At 43.4% G+C, this 19748-nt stretch overlaps 1 protein-coding gene across 3 annotated transcripts in view; it reads right to left on the bottom strand.

Moving 5' to 3' along the window:
- Positions 1-578: 578 nt before the first annotated feature.
- Positions 579-19748, bottom strand: part of SMAP1 (small ArfGAP 1) — a 107580-nt gene continuing 88410 nt past the window's right edge. For all 3 annotated transcript variants that reach the window (XM_086608288.1, XM_086608286.1, XM_086608287.1), the window contains 4 exons: positions 19488-19615; positions 4149-4317; positions 3183-3511; positions 579-713 (listed from right to left, as the gene is read on the bottom strand). In XM_086608288.1, the coding sequence (XP_086464414.1) occupies positions 579-713; positions 3183-3511; positions 4149-4317; positions 19488-19615 (761 nt within the window). The remainder of the gene's footprint in view (positions 714-3182; positions 3512-4148; positions 4318-19487; positions 19616-19748) is intronic.

Raw genomic sequence — 19748 nt, forward strand, 5'->3', positions numbered from 1 at the left:
AAGTACAGCAACATCCAGGTTTATCTTTCTTTCAATAACCATATTCCCTGTTATGCACACCATAATAACATCACAGTGAAATGTATGATGAAACAAAATTTGTCTGATACACTAGAAAACATTGCTCAGTGATACATTTACATTCTATTTATATATGATTAAACATTTGTTCATACAGTACCTTCTACAGGATTACTGGGTAATTTTGGGGGGTCAGGGTTCATATTTTTGGATATTACTAACATGATAGCTACATCCCTTATATGCAAACATTTGATCTAGAATTTCCAGGGGAAAAAAATCAGTATGTGGTTAAGCAGCTTCTTAAATATACGGTCTATGAAATCATGTGTTGTATGAAAACGCTGCCAATGATGTATAAATGGATTCTTGATCTGCTTTTCACTACATCAAGTTTAAATCAATATAGACCACAACACGGTCAGTCAGTTATATTCTTAATCTGAACAGCTGGGGAAAAAGAAAAAGAATATGTACATGGAAGGAACAGCAAAAGTAAATGCGTTTGAACAAGGAATGTCAGGTGGCTGTTCTGGGAGAGGCTGCTATTGCAACTTTCATTTCCACAGTTGTGTGCTGAGAGTCTGACCAGACGAGCTTCCAGTCCATCCTGCCGCTGTGCTGGGGGGCTGCCCAAAGCCCATCACGTTGCTGGAACTGCTGAGATTCATCCCAGCCATTTGCTGATTCATCTGTGAAGCACAGACAGGAGCCTGGTTAGCATTGGTGCTGAAACACAACACGCTCCTCGCCAAAAAGCAGTCACGCCGCCAAGCAGCAACCCAGTTGAAGTACGTTTCCCTAAAATTACTATTTCTTAGTAAATCAAAATATCAACTCAATGTAAGTTTCAAAGCATTTTTCAAGACAGCAGCTTTGCTGGAACCGGTTTCTTTTCAAGTCATCGCTGTTACGCATCAGCCGACTGGCTGCAGCACTGGGCGCCTGCGCCAAGTCTGTGCCAACGCTCCACGAGCGGATTTACAGAGCGTATGCGACAACAGAGCCTGATGTGCCTCCTGTGGCAAGAGCTTCCTTTCAAGTGTCAACGCTGACCAATACAATTGTGGCCACTGCGACAGAGAAACACCAAAGCAAGTAACTGAGCCTTGACTACGTTTGCAACTCCAGGTGTTTCAGCAATGTTTATTTGGAGACCTCAAAATCTCGAACACACAAGTTTTTATAGAAATTGTCTGTTTAGGTGGCAATCAACAAAGAACGAGGCAGATTTATAAACTGCAGCGTTAACCAAGTCTAACCGCTTTTGCTAAAGAATCTAATCAAGAGATTACGTCTTAAAAACCAAGTGAAATAATTCACATGAAATTAAAGACAACATCTAGTTAAAGGCGGGAAAGAGTCCAAAATTCAGCACATTCACTTCAGGGATGGTGCAAAAATATTTCTACTCTCTACAAATATTATCTGGTCACTGTAATATTCAGGGCTCGATGTAAAAGTATCCTTCAGATTACTCTCCCTTGCCTTCCAAAAAATAAATACTTGTTGACAAGCCAAAAACCTAGCTGTACAGACAGAGTAAAGATGTCCCTTCTCGTAAGCTGGAGAGCAGAAGAGCATTTGGAGCAATTAATATTCACAGCTGATGAATAGGGATGTCAGATAAGCAACATTAGATCCAAGCTAGAGCCAGCATTAGTATCATGGTTTAGCCTGCCCAGCAACTAAATGCCACACAGAAACTAAACTCTGTCACAGTCGAAACCAGGACAATTAGGTAAAAATCGGTTCATGTAAACATGAGCAAACAGTACCAGGTTCCAAAATGAAACTGAAGCACTGATGGAAAAAAAAAATTGTTAAATAAATTGCAAACTAACATTTCAGGGTAGAATTCAGTACTGTGTGCTTTCACATGCTTATCCGCAAAAACAACCCATCACTGAATGTGAAAATTAAAAAAAAGCTGATGAAAACATGCTTTACCTAGTCGTTAATCCCTTCCAGAGTCGAACTCTTAAGTAGTAGACTACGTATATAAAGCGTGCTACTCTGGTATGTAAAGCAAGCTCTCTCCCTTTCAGCTGGAGCCAGAGATTAGGTCACAGTTCCCCTACAAACCGTGGAACATCAGCACACTGACATCATCTGATGTGCAAATAGTACAGAAACACATTAAGGGCCTGTTCTATAAGCCAACTTTTAATATATATTTGATAAGCAGCATGATTTTCATTTCAAAGCTGATATGGGTCTTTTTAGAGTTAAGACACCTAGAAAAAGACTGTTAACAGTAAATCCACAGACTTTTTTGGTTTGACATGTGAAATTCTCACCTGTACTTTCAAATAGGGGCTGGTTTATCCACGTAAGAAATGCTGCACACCTTCGTAAACGTTCACACCACAGGACTGAGTAAAAACTAATACGATCCAGCCTAAATAAGTCACTGAGGTTCACTTGCTGTGGAATTATTAAATTGCTCTTATAATTTAAAGAACAATGTGAAAAAAAAACAGTTGCTATGATCCCTACTGAACTCCAAGAGAATCACATAGGTTTGTGTGTGTCCCCACAATAACGTCTAAAACACCTGATTTCAAGATGTTTCATTGGGAAATGTACAAATATAGCACTAAGTGCACACTAACACTTTTAAAGAACCTTTTAAACGTGTTTAAGAGATAAAAGGATCGCACGGATATACTACAGATAAATAATAGATTAGCCTAAGCAAACCATCTACAGAAGAATGTTGGAGTGCAAAGCGCTGCACATTCCACTGAAATTTATCCAGAAGTCTGTAAGTGAAAGTATCAATTGTTAATGGCTATCCTCAAGCAATCAAATTCTGCTATTAGTTATAGGGCTGTGTTTACATTTCAGTATTTTGTAACTACAGCTAAGCCAGCTTTTTACCTGGCTGGTTCAGGTGCCGGGACGAGAGCAGCGACAGAGGCAGAGAACTGAGTGTCATAGCAAAATTGCCAATAAATTGGCAAAATTTATTCTCTGCTTATATGTTATCTTTAATTATTCACAGATTTTTTTTTTTTGCCACGTGCCTCTGAGCAGTTCATAGTCCAGTGGTCTGTAACTTGGCTACACTGCAACTTTCCTCCTACAGCCAAACGTTTTGTGTCTGCAAAGAAGCATCTTTTCTAAAGCAGCCTGGTCTGGGAAGAGCAAGTCTTTACCTGAGGGAGGTTCCATTGAGCTTGTTGGTTTTGTTGCAATCCATACTTATTTTGTGGCGTGACCATCTGTCCCACCATTCCTCCTTGAGGTCCAACGACATTTTGAGGAAGTCCCATCACACCAGTTTGTGCAGTACCAGTAAATCCATTGGGCATTCCCATTCCTACCATCACGCCTGTGCTCTGTCCCATGACCGGCACCGATTGTCCCATCATGTTCCCCATCATCCCAGTTGCTGCAGGCACAGGAACTCCCATGGCTGGAAAGCCTTGAAAATGAGTTGATGGTTGTGTGGTAAATGGCATTGAAGACGACCCCATGAACATACCTGTACCAGAGAAGGGAAGATTTCAGCAAAAGCGTTTTGTGATTTTCTCCCTCGTCCCCACAAGCCAGCAGTGCACCAGAATAATTTTAAATAACTTTCTCCAGTGGGACGTCAGTGCTGTTAATTTAGTTTCTGGTAAAAGTAAGAAATCGCTTAAAACCTCTCAGAGGAAAGGGACTCACCATCAGAGGTTAACTGCCAACAAGAGTTTGGCAAATCCCTGTGGTGAACCAGCATCTCTGAATCGCTGTGTTGGAGGTCTTTGTTTCCAGACAAACGCAGCTAAATTCAAGATACAACAGCCAGTACTGACGCTGGCAGCCTGCTGTTTGCACAGCGGAGACTCGGACCTTCACCGATGAATCAGATGGCAGAAGCTGAATTCCCAGATCTTTCAGTAAATTTTATTCTTGATAATTTGAACGACTAAAAATAAATTAAAATCACAAACTTTTTTCCCCTTGGCTTCTCTATTACATTTTGGTGATTTTCTCATTTTTCTAAATGGTAGAAATAAAAATCTTCATTTGACTATGGGCGGCAGGGTACCCAACCATAGTTCTGTACTTGTAGGAGGCGACTATTCTAGGTAAAACTTAAAATAAGACTGCATAGAAACCTTCATAAAACCATTTACCCGGAGCGCTTTGCTGCTGCATGGTTCCTGTGCCATACAGCGATAGGATGGAGTCTTTGGAGAGTTGTTTCTTTGCCGACTCTTCGGATTTTGTTGTTTGCTCAGTGAACAGATCGAGATCCCCGGACGCCGCAGACAAGGTGGCAGCTGCTGGTTTAGTGGAAGTGCTCTGGGATAGAAAGGTCAAGACAGACCACTGAATGAAACCGGCAAAAGATGTTACGTTAAATATTTACTGCGCATCCTCGCTCCTGAACCGAACAAAACCCAGTTCGTTTACAGAAATTAACGTTAAGTAAATGAGGATTTTAAAATACGTGGTATGACCAAAGACAAAAATCAGTACGTATGATGTGGAAAGACCACCAGAGCAGACAGAAGTTAGAAAACATGCAAAACTAAAACCCCAACCAGCTCCAGGGCGTACACATACAGATTATTCATTCCTGTTGTTGCTCCCACGGTTTTTACCGGTAAGAAGCATAAATCACGAGCTGTAGTTAGATTATGAAAAATAATTAGGAAATCAATAAGGAGATTACAATTCACATCTCATTAATCCTCTCATACGCAGAATAGATTAGAGAAGAGCTAAAACAAAAGATTAAGTGCTTTGGAATCTATTACTACAACTAAGACGAAGAGTATTTTTGGAGAAAAGGCAAAAGTAAAATTTCAGTTGATCTACTTAAAGTAATAACATTTCTAAAACACAATTCTTTGTAATTGGCTTAGAGTTCTTTAAGCGCATTTCATTTATTGAAAAAGCCTAATTATCTAAAACTTACCTTTGTCTATGACTGAAAAACTAAAATATGTGCAGGATCTCGGGCTTTCTATTGCTCTTGCACAAAATGTTTTGGAAACAAATGACATCCAGGTGTGTCTCGGTGCTGTGGTTTTGCTGCTCGCACACATGCAGTTCCGCCTGGGGGCTCGCTTAGGTGTGTGTATTAGCCCATACACGGCATTCTCCTTATATTTCATAAAACACACAGCTCATCCCGTGACCAGTGGGAACTTTTAACGCAACTTAACTGTATATGCCTTGAAAAAGAGCCAGGATTGCAATGCATAGCTAAGTTATGGCCTTATTTTAGTCGAGCTAAATGATCCCCAACTGCTTAGCATACACCTGCCTAATCACAGAATGTTAGGGAAGGATCCAGAATCCACCTCAAAGGACCATCTAGTCCAATCCCCCTGCCAGAGCAGAACCACCTAGATCAGATCACACAAGAACACATCCAGGCGGGTTTTGAACATCTCCAGAGAAGGAGACTCCACAACCTCTCTGGGCAGCCTGTCCCAGGCTGTTACCCTTACCAGGAAGAAGTTCTTCCTCATGTTTAAGCGGAACCTCCTATGTTCCAGCTTATATCCATTTTCCCTTGTCCTATCATTGGATGCCACTGAGAAGAGCCTGGCTCCATCCTCATGGCAGTCACCCTTTACATATTTATAAACATTAATGAGGTCCCCCCTCAGTCTCCTCCAAGCTAAAGAGAGCCAGCTCCCTCAACCTTTCTTCATAAGGGAGATGCTCCACTCCCTTCATCACCTTTGTGGCCCTGCGCTGGACTCTCTCCAGCAGTTCCTTGTCCTTCTTGAACTGAGGGGCGCAGAACTGGACACAATATTTCAGATGCGGCCTCACCAGGGCAGAGTAGAGGGGGAGAAGAACCTCTCTTGACCTACTAACCACACCCCTTCTAATACACCCCAGGATGCCATTGGACTTCTTGGCCACAAGGGCACATTGCCGGCTCATGGTCATCCCGCTGTCCAACAGGACCCCCGGGTTCCTTTCCTCTGTGCTGCTCCCCAGCAGTTCAGTCCCCAACTTGTACTGGTACATGGGGTTGTTCTTACCCAAATGCAAGACTCTACACTTGCCCTTGTTGTATTTCATTAAATTTCTCCCTGCCCAACTCTCCAGCCTGTCCAGGTCTCTCTGAATGGCAGCACATCCTTCAGGTGTGTCAGCCACTCCTCCCAGTTTAGTGTCATGAGCAAACTTGCTGACCGTGCACTCTATTCCCTCATCCAAGTCATTGATGAATATGTTGAACAATACTGGTCCCTGTACCGGCCCTTGAGGGACTCTGCTGGATACAGGCCTCCAACTGGACTCTGTCCCATTGACCACTACTCTCCGGCTTCTGTCCTTCAACCAGTTCACAATCCACCTCACTACCCGATCATCCAGACCACACTTCCTCAGTTTAGCTGCGAGGATGCTGTGGGAGACTGTGTCAAATACTTTACTGAAGTCAAGATAGACCACATCCACTGCTCTACCATCGTCCACCCACTGGGTGATGTCCTCATAAAAGGCTATCAGGTTTGTCAAGCACGACTTCCCCTCAGTGAAGCCATGTTGACTGTCCCTAATGACCCTTTTATCCTTGATATGCCTAGAGACGGCACCAAGGAGAAGTTGTTCCATTATCTTTCCAGGGATGGAGGTGAGGCTGACCAGTCTATAGTTACCTGGGTCTTCCTTCTTGCCCTTTTTGAAGACCGGAGTGACATTTGCTTTCCTCCACTCCTCAGGCACCTCTCCTGTTCCCCACGATTTAGCAAAGATGATGGTGAGTGACCTGGCAATGACATCTGCCAGCTCCCTCAGCACCCATGAGTGCATCCCATCAGGACCCATGGATTTATGGATGGCCAGGTTGCTTAACTGGTCCCTAGCCAAGTCCTCATCCACCAGGGTAGACTCCTCCTCTATCATGACTTCCTCGGGAGCCTCAGGTTTCCAGGGCTCATCAGGGTAGTCTCCAGCAGTATAGACTGAGGCAAAGAAGGCATTCAGTAACTCTGCCTTCTTCTTATCCTCTGTCACCAGGGCACCCTCCTCATTCACCAGTGGGCCTACATTGCCTCTAGTGTTAGTTTTATCTGCAGCGTATTTGAAGAAGCGCTTTCTGTTGTCCTTGACCTTTCTTGCAAGGTTTAATTTCAAGGAGGTCTTAGCTTTCCTAGTTGCCTCCATACATCCTCTGACAGCAGACCTATATTTCTCCCAAGTGGCCTGCCCCTCCTTCCATGATCTGTACACTCTCTTTTTCCACTTGAGTTTGCTCAACAGTTCCCCATTTAACCATGCAGGTCTCTTGGTGCCCTTTCTTGACTTCCTGCCTGTTGGGATGCACTGGTCTTGTGTTCGGAAGAAGAGGTCCTTGAAGGCTCCCGCAGCACGTGCAGTTTTCAACTCTTTCTTAAACTTAAGGAATATCTTCCTAATGGCACCACCATGAACGGACTGGATCTGCAACCAGGTCTGTCTGTTTATTGTTACTGCACGCCGAAGTTTATCAGCCAGGCAAGCAGCCACCATGACACACACAGATATGGTAGCACACCCATCTTCTTGCTTAAAGCAACAGCCCCCAGACTTCTCCTGGTTTTGCTGGCGGGCTGCTGACCAGGCCCCGAGAACTCCGTGATGGTCACACTGGACTCGTACAAACACTGCAACATAAACATTCACCATTCAGCTTCGGAAACACATGTCTGACTCCTGAATAAGCTCGTGAATAAGGCAGTGCTACAAATTAGGGAAAGAATAACTACAAAACAATTCTGGTACCAGCTAAACTGGCCACAAATCATCAAGAGAAAGGAGTGTAGATTCACATTGTTGATGGGGAAAAATCTCCAAAACTGCTGTGGAAAAGGAAGAGAAAAAGAACAAGAAATGGAAACTCTGGCAACTGAAAACTTGCGTTTATATAACAGCCGATTTGGGCCACGGTCACCAGACCTTAGTAAGTAACACAAGGCAGGGCGGCGGCACTACAGTGGAAAGCAGACAGAAAAAGACCAGGAATTATTCAACTCCTGTGACAGCTTTTCTCTGGCCAATGTACAATTAAACTATCCATTTCTTTCTGTAAATACTAGAAAAGCTACTGCCTCTTGCTTATTACTGACAAAAATGTCTGATTGCAAAGCAAAATCAAAGTCTTTTTTAATGGGTAGTAGGAAGCCCTCTCCATTTGAGACAACTCTTTGTCAGTGTGGCACAACCAATCTTTGAAAATACCAGAGTTGGATTTAATAACACATTCAGGTTAAAGCCCATTCTAAATAACAGTATTTGTGTTACCGTGTATATAGCCAGGAAGCATATGAAGGGGGGCTGGAGCACCTCTCCTCTGAAGACAGACTGAGAGTGTTGGGGCTGTTCAGCCTGGAGAAGAGAAGGCTCAGGAGAAATCTTATTGCAGCCTTCCAGTACCTAAAGTGGGCCTACAAAAAAGCTGGAGAGGGACTTTTTACAAGGGCATGGAGTGAGAAGACAAGGGGCAATGGCTTTAAACTGAAAGAGGGGAGATTTAGACTAGATATATGGAAGAAATTCTTCCCTCTGAGGGAAGGTGAGGCAGTGGAACAGGTTGCCCAGAGAAGTTGTGGATGCCCCATCCCTGGAAGTGTTCAAGACCAGGTTAGATGAGGCTTTGAGCAACCTGGTGTAGTGGAAGGTGTCCCCGTCCACGGCAGGAGGCTTGGAACTAGACAATCTTGAAGGTCCCTTCCAACCCAAACCATTCTATAATTCTAAGTCCCATTACTGAAGTATTCCATACTGACACGGTCCTCCTACTATGGCATCTGTCTAAGACAGCCTCTGTACGACAGCCATGCTCAGCAGACTAGAGGAGTACCAGCAAGCAGTGGAAGGGAGTTAACAGAGGCAGCTTCTCCTCTGCTGGCTGCACTGCAGTAAGGAAGGGTTTTGCTTTTCTCTAGAAGGGAGAAGAGCAGACATGTCTGGTTTAGTTGTTGTTGTTTTTAAACAAATAATAGTATCAGAGAAACCTTTCTCATCTGGGATGAACCACAGTTTGGAGTGTCTCCAGATCTATGAAATACTGTTACTATTGGTGCTTTAATGGAATAAAGCAACACACGACATACGTGTACAGAAGAGAAGGGAGAGCCGAAGGCCTGGTGGACTGATCATCTATTATGTTTATATCACAAGATTAAACATTTATTTAATGTCTCTTCATTCAGTTTGGTTTTGGAAGATTCTTGAGAGGAGCCAAAGCACTGAACAAGCACTCCCTGAAGTTTTCACCAGCTAAATAAATGGAAAGTAATGCAAAATCCATGGCAAGAAAACAGCAGGTGGCATGAGAGCAGCCCTGAGGAAAAGGACTTGGGAGTGCTGGTGGATGAGAAGCTCAACATGAGCTGGCAATGTATGCTTGCAGCCCAGAAAGCCAACCATATCCTGGGCTGCATCAAAAGGAGCGTGGCCAGAAGGTCGAGGGAGGTGATTCCACCCCTCTACTCTGCTCTTGTGAGACCCCACCCGGAATACTGCGTTCAGCTCTGGAGTCCCCAGCACAAGAAGGACATGGAGCTGCTGGAGTGAGTCCAGAGGAGGGCCACAAAGAAGATCTGAGGGCTGGAGCACCTCTGCTATGAAAACAGGCTGAGAGAGTTGGGGCTGTTCAGCCCAGAGAAGAGAAGGCTCCGGGGTGATCTTATAGCAGCCTTCCAGTACCTAAAGGGAGCCTACAGGAAAGCTGGAGAGGGACTTTTTACAAGGGCATGTAGTGATAGGACAAGGGGCAATGGCTTTAAACTGAAAAAGGGGAGATTTAGATTAGATGTAAGGAAGAAATTTTTCACTCTGAGGGTGGTGAGACACTGGCACAGGTTTCCCAGAGAAGTTGTGGATGCCCCATCCCTGGAAGTGTTCAAGGCCAGGTTGGATGAGGCTTTGGGCAACCTGGTGTAGTGGAGGGTTTCCCTGCCCATGGCAGGGGGGTTGGAACTAGATGATCTTTGAGGGCCCTTCCAACTCTAACCAAAAAAAACCCAAAACCAAAAAACACAACAAACCACAACACTGACATGATTTTCACACATCTAACATTCTCATGCTACCCAAGGCCCCTGCAAAAACACACCTGGCACACACATAATAGTTTGTCTTTAAGAAAAGCTACACGCAGCACTCTCACACAGTCATTACTCCAAAACTAAATGCTCGTCAAGTGTTTGGGGAATAGACTGCTGGGCGGTTTCGTGATGCTACTGTAAGAGAATTTTTCAGAACTACTGGAAGTCATCTCCAATATGCTTCATGCTTAAACATACATAATTTTTGTCATCGATAGCTATGTATTACCTGTAAAAGGCAATACCTATCCGAAGGAAGTTTTCACTGTGAAATACTGGTCAGATGTGTCAGGACCACAAATCTGGTAGCTGAATCCATCACTTCACACTTTCCATCTGACTACACAAACAGCACATGGCTGACAAGGAGCTTAGATTAATACACAAGACTAAAAATAAGTATCTTCAGTTTGGCTTTCAATTTCTCAAAGACTGCAAAACAGCAGATAAAGATCACAACATCCCTAACATTTCAAGTTGGTCTGACAGCTGTAGCAGTCCAGATGGCTTTTGTCCATTGCCTGTGGTCTGTCACGGGGCACCACTGGCTCCATCCTCTTTGCACCCTCCCATCAGGTATTTATACACATTGATGAGATCCCCCTGAGACTTCTCTTCTCCAGGCTGAACAGGGCCAGGTCTCTCAGCCCTTCCTCCTAGAAGAGATGCTCCAGTCTCTTCCTCATCTTGGTGGCTCTTTGTATGTCCGTGTCTCTGTTGTACTGGGGAGCCCAGAACTGGACACAGCACCTCAGGGATCGAGGTGAGGCTGACTGACCTGTAGTTCTTTCGGTCCTCCTTCTGGTCCTTCCTGAAGACAGGATTGACATTTGCTTTCCTCCAGTCTTCAGGCACCTCTTCCAATCACCACACTCCTTCAAAGATTATCAAGAGTAGCCTCATAAAGACATTAACTAGCTCCCTCCGCACTTGTGGGTGCATCTCATCGGGGCCATAATCTACGTCATTTGCTTCAGTATTTCCTGATCTGATCCTCTTCCACCAAGGGTACGTCTTCCTTGCTCCAGCCTTTCCTCCTAGTCTCTGGGGCCTGGGATTCCTGAAGGCTGGTCTTGCTTGTACAGTCAGAGGCAAAGAAGGCTTTCAGTACCTCAGCCTTCTACATTCACATGTCCTATTGTCACCAGGACCACTGCCCCTTTCAGCAACAGGCCCACATTTTCCCTACTCTTCCTTTTGTCGCCTATGCACTTATAAGTCCTTCTGTTGCCTTTGACATCCCAGCCAGCTTTGGCTTTCCTAACTCCATCCCTGCATGCTCAGATAGTGTCTCTGTATTCCTTCCAGGTTACCTCTCCCTGCTTCCACCTTCTGTATGCTTCCTTTTTGTGTTGGAGTTTGGTAGGAGCCTCTTGCTCATCCATGCAGGCCTCCTGGCATCTTTTGCCTGACTTCCTACCTGTTGAGATGGACTGCTCTTGAGTTTGGAGGAGGTGATTCTTGAGTATCCATCAGCTTTCTTGGGTCCCTCTTCCCTCCAGGGCTGTATCACATCAAACTGTTTCAAGCAGATCCCTGAAGAGGCCAAAGTCTGTTGCCCTGAATGCCAGGGTCACGATCTTGCTGTTTGCTCTGCTCCCTTCTCTCAGGATCCTCAACTCCACCATCTCATGGTCACTGCAGCTACCTTCAACCTTCACATCCTCAATGAGCCCTTTCTTGTTTGCAGGTATGAGGTCGAGCAGAGCACTCCTCTTTGTTGGCTCCTTTATTACTTCGGTCAGGAAATTGTCATTGATGCTCTTTAGGAGCTTCCTGGATTGCTTTTGTCCTGCTGTTTTGTACTTCCAACAGATACTGGGGTGGGCTGAAGTCCTCCATGTGGACCAGGGCCTGCAAGTGTGGGGCTGCTCCTGGCTGTCTGTAGGCGGCCTCAGCCACTTGCTCTTCCTGGTTAGGCAGCCTACAGCAGACAGCCAACACAATGTCACCCATACCTGTCTGCTCTGAAGTCCCTACCCATAAGCGCTCAGCTGGCTCATCATCTATTCTCAGGCAGAGCTCCATGTGTTTCAGCGGTTCTCTCACATCAAGGACAACTCGACCTCCTTGTCTTCCCAGCTTGTCCTTCCTGAAGAGCTTGTGTCCCTCCACTGCAGGACTCCAGTCATGGGAGCCACCCCACCACGCCTGCACAATCCCAACAAAATCGTAACTCTGCCACAGCACACAGATGTCCAATTTCTCGTGCTGATTCCCCATGCTGCGTGCAGAAGTGCACAGACACTTCAGTGCACCTGTACAAATGCTCCAGCATGCTGACTTCCCCAGGGGGGTCTGGTGGCTCTTTTGATAATGGTGCCTTATAGGCACTTCCTTGCTTCCATGCAAAGCAAATGGAAGCATGCAAATGCTTGAGGTGACACCATTTAAGACCTGCTTTCCTTTTTGTTCACATCACTGCAGGTTCTTTGCTTGTTGACCCTGTCCATCACTTCCTTACAGGGCTGCTGGCAACTTCCTCACTGCCCCTAGTTTAAAGCCCTCCTTACCAGGCCACCTATCCTGCTTTGCCCTGCTTGGTGAGGTGGATCCCATTTCTTGCAAGCAGATGCTGATCCTCAAACAGGATCCCACAGTCAGAGAAACTAAAACCCTCTTGCCATCGCCAGTTCTGCAATCAATTGTTGACAAGCAGCATCAGTGCTCTCCTCTTTGCACTGTTTCCCTTCACCAGCATGATTGAGGAGCACACCACCTGGGTCCCTGTACCCCTCACTAACCAGCCCCAGAGCTCAGTAGTCAGCTCTTCCCTCCAGATCATCCCTGGCAGTGCCCACCTGCAAGAACAGCAAGAAGTAATACAAGTCTGGACAAGCTTCAGCACTTCCTTCACAATATCCCAGATCCAAGCCCCCTGCAGGCAGCAAAATTCTCTAGACAACCAATCAGGTCAGCAGATGGGTGCCTCTGTCCACCACAGCAGGGAGCTGCCCATTGCTATCACTTGCCGCTTCATCCTGGTGGCCTTGCATGGCTCAAGCATCAGTTGCCTCAGATGCTTCATTTGAAGCCACCTCTTCAGCTTTGAGATGAAGCTACGTGAAACAGTTCCGTAGTTGCAAGTCTTTAGGTGGAGCTAGAGCCACTTTCTCAGTTCCAGAAGTCATCAGCTTCCACTCTTCACCTTCCCCAGATTTTGCGCTTACTGCTCTGCCAGGAGCAGACTCTGCTGGTGTCTCCACTGCAGTCGGGGTCCAGGGCTCTTGAAGCTGCTGCGTCTGTGAGAAGATCCTGTCTTCCTCTCATCCTCTCTGATGCTGCACAGCTTCCTCACTTCCTGCCATAACTCTCCCACCTGGACACAGCTCTTGAAGAACAGCACACCTCCTGCAGGAAAGGACATCATCTCTCGGGGACTCGGCAAGAGGCTTCAGGCGCTCCCCGCAGCCTGCGACTTGCAGGGCTGCATCCACCATCCCAGGCTCTGTCTGGGTCAAAGCCTCTGCCCTGGCAGGGACAGCTGCTCCAACACCTGAAAACTGAGAGTTGGCAGCGGTGGAAACGAAAGAGAGAAGCAGACGGTGGGACACATGCAGTTGAGTGAAGGATCACAGAGGAGAAAACGGCACACGTGCACTTTCCTGATACCTGCAGGTCTCTGGCACTGGCTGGTATCTTGTAGGCAAGACAGGATGGGCTGTAGAAAAGCCAGGCCTCTGCTGCTTCTCATTTATATGGGGATAAATAATGGCCCCATATAACATTTCCAATTTCTCCCTGCTGACTGAAAAAGCTACCTGCATTCCAGGGAAGCAGAAAAAATACAGTCTAGCACATCATTACTCTTACACGAGTAAGTAAGGCAGTAGACAATTAAGGCCTTAAATTCTGTGTACAATTCTTATCCTTTACATATTTGCCGAGTCAATTGACTTGCTGGTTATTTCAACTCTTCCTGGTTTTGATTTTGCATATTCTGTTTTTAGGCATCTAGACAGTTCCACTAAAAAACATCAACTGTTATTTGCTGGTAATAACTGATGAGGAAACAAGAGCACTCAGCTGTATTCGGGTCACTACGAAATCACATCTATTCTCTTGCTTTAAGGAATTAGCAGCTATACCTGAAAAAGTCAGATGAAGATTTCTATCACTGTCTCAGGCGATACAAAGGAACATAATTATCCTTATAATAAAATAAAAAATTCTGATTTATTTCTTGCTGTAAGTCCAGTACCCAGGGCAAACAATATAGCCTTTTCTTTGCAATCAACCTTTTCTCAGCTTGAAGACATTTATCTCCCCTGCAGGCTCACTTCTAACTCTCCAGTTTTCCCCTCTCTAGAACTTCCAGTACTTTTCCTTTCCTTTAGACTCTGTCCAGCTGGTCCATGCTGGTTTTGAAGTATGATGCCTGCTCTGGAGGCACTGTGCGCCACCTAAGGCATTTCCAGCACTAAGGAGAGGATAATGTCTCCTCTGGATGTGATACTCCAGTTTTTCACTTGCTGTAAAAACAAGTAATATTTCTTCTGCTAAAGTTCTGATAGTTCAGCTTCTCATTTCAATTTTTCTTCTGTATATTGAGTTCATTGCCTCCTTCCTTGATTAACAAATTCAGCTCTGAATACTGTGTGCAAGAGTACAGCGACTACCTGAGTAAGATGTTTCAACATGACCCCTAAATCTAACTTGCCGCAAAGTACCGGCAGTCATCAGTGGACTCCCCAGATTCTCAGACTTATTGACAACAGTAAGCTGGGCAAGCACAAGCAGACAAGAAACTAAGAAACAAGCCAACTTCCCGTAATTGGAGACTGAGAATTCAATAAGTTGAGTATTAACCAATTATAGTCACCATGAACAGTGTCAACCCATGTCCCTCACATACAGAGGAAGGAATTAAACTTAAGCTTTCAGATATCCCAAAGTTTAGAGAGGGATAAAAGAAACATAAGCAGAAGCAATTAAAACTGATCATATTCGAATGAGAGGACTAAACAGCTCTCCAGTAAGACCCTGCTTAAATAGCATTCATAGTAAAGCAAATGCCTGAAATAACTCATTTTTTTCCATAAAACACTGAGGACTTTGACACATTATCATCATCACAACTTGTTAAAAAGTTGTTGAAGCTTGTCTGCTGATCTATGGCAACCATGTTAGGTACACACACCTGGCCTCAGGGGAAAATGAGCATTTAGAGAACATCTAGTTACCTAAAACATACTACAACTTTATATGAAAGTTTGTCCTGAAACAGACAGAAGGAACATATACCATCTCTACAAAAGTGTATTTTTGTAGCAATTGAACCAATTCTCAGCTCCCAGTACAATGCAAATCATGCACATGCACACAGAAAAATCCAAAAAAGTGTAAGTTCACTGGATTTTAGTATTCTGCTTGGAGAAGGATCTATGTGAATTAATACTTTCAATTAATACCTCACAGTTCTTCCCTTTGCCCCCTTCCTACAAGTTTCAGTGAAGAATGAAGATCACACTTTCACTGGAAGACATACCCATGCAAAGTCTGAAATTAAAACCTGGCTACAACAATTCAGGAAATTGTTTTAAGTACAGCTAAGAATGAAAGACCTTTGTCCAGTTCCTATACAATGTTTAGCAAAAAACCACTTTGTTCTAATGGCTATAATTCAGCTATGCTCACTTCACATGAAAAAGCATCACTAAACATAGAAAATGTCATTTTTTCTGTCCATGAATACTGCATAACAGGTACATTTATAGCATATGCCTTTTATCTAGCTTTACAGTAGGAGCTGGTTAAGTTAACTCTTCTTAAACATCCTTGAGTTTGCTAATATGCAAAATTCTAGGAAAAAAGTTACTTATTCATATATTGTTCTTTACCAGTACTTTGCAAATTCAACAGTTCTTAGTAGCATCCGGCTATACAGAATAGTAGGAAGAAATATTCGAAGTGTTCTTGAAAACTGTAGTAAAGACACATAGCTGAAAGCAGAGTAAAAGTGCAAACAATCCTGAATGCTCAAGTCATGTTTGAAAAAGGAAAACCAAATGCTTGTTTTCATTTGAAAATCACATCTTGGCTATTTCAACGGTCATAAATCCTAAGGTTTGCAGACATCACATTGTTTCAGCCTCATAATAAAACATTCAAACAGACATTTCTGTGCTCCGCAGTGCCATAAAAAACATGTGCATTTAGTACGCTGCCTTTCAGGTTAAGCTGGAAAAGAAAAGCAATTCTGTGAAAAATCAGTCATACATTGCTTCTACAAATCAGTTTGAGGAGCATCATTAAATTCCCTTCTCTTCTGATGTTCAGAAATCCCACTGTGGTATCTCAGAAGCACCTTCTATGCAGAACATCATGATGAATGTCTCCGAGGTGAGAAAGCGAGCCACACTACTCCACATTTGATCCCTTTCTCTACTTCATTTTTTTTTTAACTTCAATGCATTCTGTTAATAGATATTCAAACAATATCATTAAGTTGTTCATCTCAACTTAAGAATTGGCCATGGATTTGTCCTCTAAATTTTCCAATTCCAAAGGCAGGAACTGAACATTAGGGTTACTCAACTGCTGGGCTGAGTTCTAGTTTATGCTCACTTTTCCATTTGCAGTCTCACACAAAATAGTTACACAACACAATCACCCCACTTCTTTACTTCAAGTAATTAACCAAACTGAGTCCTTAAAACCCCTCATTATGGAGCATCCTTTCCAGTCTCCAATATTCTCCTGACTCTTCTCTGAAGCCCATACAACTTCTATCCATATTACAGGGTGAAAGACCTTACAAAATACTCATACAACTGCCAAATGAGAGGCAGCCCCAACTCCTGTCTGGCATCAGTTTCTAGACTAGATACCACCACCCTGAAACGCAAGGCTTGCAAGGCCTTGTTAATACCAAAGCAAATCAGAATATTCCCGTTACCCCAGTTTACCACACAATCCATTTAATCAGCATCAGAAACCTATCTTCTGCTACTTACCCATGTCCCTGCCTCTTATCTGGGGAAATTATCTGATTATACTACGTTTTCTTCGAGATTGCTGATTAAAAATGGAAGATAATCAATAATTAAATCTCGCTAGATGCCATAAGGACCATGTGTTTGATGAAGGTTCTGTTTGCTGCTCCTGATTACCGCTCTCGGAAAAAAGCAAAATGTCACTAAAAACCTGGACTGGTTTGTTAACAGCAAGTAAATATATGCATGCTTTCTAGTACACAAACAAGGTGATAGTTACCAGCTATTAAGAATATTATCCTTTCTACCGCTTTTTAATCCATTTAATAAGTGCCATACTTGGTCTAAAAACTAGCACAAATGAAAGATAAACCACATTTCAAAACATTTCTCTCTCACAGAAGATCCAGTGACCAAATCTTTGTCACAGAAATGCACTTTAAATGATCTATGTTCTTTAATTGCTAATATACATAATTCAATATGCTTTAGCAGCCACTCAATTATTTAACCCATCACCAACTATCACCACCCAGGGAATCACCCTTCACTTTGCTTTTCTCACTCTTAAATATTTTGCCTTCTTTTGGACTTCCTGTATTCTATAGCTAAACCATTCATTTAACCAGCAGGTCCATCACTTGTTCATGGAACAGAAAAAAGAGAAGCTGAAATTCTGAAAGGTCTCTGAGAAGACTGATTAGTCAACATCAATAGTAGACCAAAAATCTTTCCTCCTAAGCAGACAGTAACTACATACAGAAGTAGTCACTTCCAGCTTCAGAAAGGCAAGAAAGGGCAAAAACCAGAATTCAACCCTATCCATTACATGTGTTACTACCATCGGCCCATTTATTTTCAGGCCAAGTGGTAGATTCTATACTTGAGTTTACTCAATCTACACCCAAGCCAGATACATTAAAAACTCAGTGAAGCTGGAAATGGGCTACTGTTTTTCACATTTAGCTCTACGGGAAGGTTCATCTAGATCAATTTTGACATAAGGCAGTAGAACAGCAGAAAACAAGCAGTCAGATACCGTTATTTCTGGTACTTTGAACAGAGATTTCCACAACAGCCAAAAAAATCTCTACCAACACTTTCCTTTGCAATTTTAACTAACACTTCCAAACCTAAATGCAGGTATACAGCTCATTTCCCTCACCATTTACAGGTGGCTTAAGGCACGGTGGGAAGCGTGCCCTGTCTGTGGTTTTATGTTTAAAATGAAATGTGGCTTCAGTCTCTAAAACCCTACCTAGCATGTTGCACAAAGTCAGCCTTCAGCAACAACTAGGGGAAGGGAGAGTAATGGATATAGAATAAAAAATTACAATCAAATCTGCTGGACAACACGTATATGCTTTGAGGTGACCACAATGATCAACAGAATATTGGAAAACAAAATTACAATATGCCAGTTCAATCAGAATTCCTTTCCATCATCATCCCTTCCATTTGATATATTATGAAAACTACTGGATAAAGACAAGTACAAATCACAGGTCCCTTACAATGAATTCAGGAATATATATAATTCTCTCCGGTTCAGCTGAGTGAGACAGAAAGCCTTCTGAAAAAAAAGTTTCTAAATTACCCTAAAAGCACCTCACAGATGGGTAGGTACCTGAGTACTTCTCCAAAGCTTCCCTGTCAGAAGCCAGCCTGGGTAAGGAAGCCTGCACATGTGCATTCTGATCTGCACCAGCCATGCTCAGCACCAACACCTCATTGTTTGAGGCCGAAAGCTACTTTAAGAGAGCTGTAGTTTTGAGTATTTTCATTTTATGTCCCAAAGCTGCTTTTCTCAGCTACAACAAGCATGGCAATGGGGTCACTTCCAAACCTCATTATAACCCCATATAGCTTACGATGGCTATAAGGAAAGGGAGCAGGCCAGGTGCAGGGGTTATGCTACCCTTCCTTGAGGAAAGAAAGGCATACACATTCCAAGATGAGACAAAGATAGATCAGTCCAGGAAGCAATATTAGTTTTTCTTGATATCAAGTACGAAGCTTGAGACCCCAAGTTTTTAGCAGCTCTAAGACAGAAGCATCTGCTGTAGCCTTTCCTCAATATCAGCATCACAAAGCAATAAGAGGTCTTAACAAGTATGACTTAAAGTCCAATAATCTGAGAATATAAAGTAAAAACATATTCAGTAACACCTATTAAAAAAAAAGACAAAATAATAGAAATTAAAAGAAAACGTGACTACCATCATCAGGGTAAAACAGAACCCAGTTTAGCTGGATAGCGAGGGAGAATCAGAGGAAAAACCACACTATTTTCTAATTTTATATCCGAGTAGTTCAGAAGCTTGAAGATGTGAGAAAAATATAGCCATTAAACCTAAAGAGTCTTCAGCCATGAGTGTCGAGAGCACACATCCTTTCTGTGTGAATGAACAATTCCCTGAAGGAAAATATGCATATGCATGCACATGTTCATGCACACATATAACTAAATAAATTTTACCTGAGCAGGAGGTACAGCAGCTGCTGGTAAAGGATTAGAGATCATTGGACCGAAGATATCCAGGTCATCATTCAGCGCTGTGACAGTAGCAGTGCCTCCATTCGTAACAGATGCTTCAGCTGGACCATCTTAAAAAGACAACAGAATTACATTTAAAGTGGAAATTGTTAATATTTTAACAGCATGAGAATAATTAAAGCTGCCCATTCCCTCCCACCCCGCCCCCATCAAAGATGTATTCAATTTCTGAGATAAGACATT

This window comes from Tauraco erythrolophus, chromosome 2 (genome assembly GCF_009769465.1).
Source record: "Tauraco erythrolophus isolate bTauEry1 chromosome 2, bTauEry1.pri, whole genome shotgun sequence".
Classification (NCBI taxonomy): Eukaryota; Metazoa; Chordata; class Aves; order Musophagiformes; family Musophagidae; genus Tauraco; species Tauraco erythrolophus.